At 41.8% G+C, this 1,520-nt stretch overlaps 1 protein-coding gene across 1 annotated transcript; it reads right to left on the bottom strand.

The window, feature by feature from the left end:
• Nucleotides 1-1,317, bottom strand: LOC115712034 (uncharacterized acetyltransferase At3g50280). The gene has a single exon (XM_030640240.2). It carries the CDS (start codon nucleotides 1,315-1,317, stop codon nucleotides 1-3), a length of 1,317 nt encoding a protein of 438 aa, XP_030496100.1.
• Nucleotides 1,318-1,520: the final 203 nt, after the last annotated feature.

The raw sequence follows: 1,520 nt of genomic DNA, 5'->3' as shown, positions 1-1,520 counted from the left end.
TCATACTGTTAGAGTCTCCATGAACTCTTTATCTAGTAACATAGATTCAAGTGTCTCAGCTCGAAGACAAGCCTCAAAGTCAATGCTTCCCTGTTCAGAGCCAGGAAAAACAGTCAACTTTCCATCATACTTGTTCCCAGGACCACTTCTCACAGTAACTGGTCTTCCCCAACCAAAATCATTCCCATAAACATTGAACCGTGGTGAACTACCAGTACTTAGTTCACACCCTAACTCTTTCTTTATTTTTATTTTCACTGGGGCTTCCACCCAATTCTTCAAGTACTTTTGGGCCTTTTCCGAGGTATGCGAAGCCACAAACTTATTCATCTCCAACGCCGCCCACCCCAATCCATTCTTACCCAGAAGCTTCCCCGCTGTGGTCTCCACAGCCCCAAACATCACGGCATTACCACAATACATTTCTGATAATGGCGGTTCCATTCTTGGCCTGAGACCCACTACGATAATGTAGCACACTTCGTCTTCGGGTTTTAGATAATTTCGGTTTCGGGTTATGGATACCCAAAGGTGAGCCATCACCGCTTGAAGAGAAGATATATTATTATTGGGTTTTGTGGATAACAAATCGACTATCTCAGCGTTGGCTTTAGCTTTGAGTTTGGCTATGGTTTCTTTTGAAAAGCGAAGCATTCTTTGCTTTAATGAGATTGGTGTTGAGCTACGAGTGTTGTTTATATTTTGATCTGGATCAAAAGGTATTCTAAGTGGAAGAAGATCTGGGTTGATACCTTCAAAGAATTGGTCACGACCGAAAACTGGGTGTGGAGGGTCTAAAACGACGCCGTTTTGGCGACAGATTTGAGACCACGTGTTGAAGAAAAGCCAAAACATAGTCCCATCCGCAACGCAATGATTCGCTGAGAGACCAATGAAAACGCCGTCAACTAACTCCGTTACTTGAGCTCCTAGCAACGGTTTCGAAACTCCTTCATAGTTACAAACCAAGTTTAAGGGAAAGAAAGAGTAAACGACGTCGTCTGGGATGTTGACCGGGCCGAGAATATCGGCCATTGTGACGCCGTCAAAGGTGACGTGGTTAAAAAAAGCACCGCCGGCGCCGTTGCAGTCTGTGAAGAAAGATTTGGTAAGTTGAACGTCGTCGTTTTGGGTCATGACTAGGCGACCCGCTAGAGGATAGAAAATATCGAGTGCTTTGAAGAAAGCGGTTTCCAAGCGTTGGATCCATTGAGTGAAGGGCTGAGATGGTTTTGGGAAGAGAAGTCCCTTTTGGATGTAATGAAGTGGAATGAGTGTAAGGTCGGGCTGTGTTAACTCAAATCTTCGGGCTTCCATTACTTTGAGTTGGGCTTACAGATTTGATAAATAGTATGAGAGTAGTGAGAAAATGAGTTCTGAATCTTCTCATACAGTTCTATATTTATATATGGACTCTTAATTTTTACCCCATGCCGTAGTTTTTTTACTAATAAAATTAAAGTCAAATATATATATATATATATATATATATATTTTAAGAAATCAAATACATATTATTC

Source organism: Cannabis sativa, chromosome 4, assembly GCF_029168945.1.
Source record: "Cannabis sativa cultivar Pink pepper isolate KNU-18-1 chromosome 4, ASM2916894v1, whole genome shotgun sequence".
Classification (NCBI taxonomy): domain Eukaryota; kingdom Viridiplantae; phylum Streptophyta; class Magnoliopsida; order Rosales; family Cannabaceae; genus Cannabis; species Cannabis sativa.
The sequence above is the reverse complement of the archived record's forward strand: the minus strand, read 5'-3'. Positions and strand labels throughout refer to the sequence as shown.

Excerpts from the sequence above, each read along its gene's own strand:
- LOC115712034 (XM_030640240.2), bottom strand. The coding sequence starts at position 1,317 with ATGGAAGCCCGAAGATTTGAGTTAACACAGCCCGACCTTACACTCATT.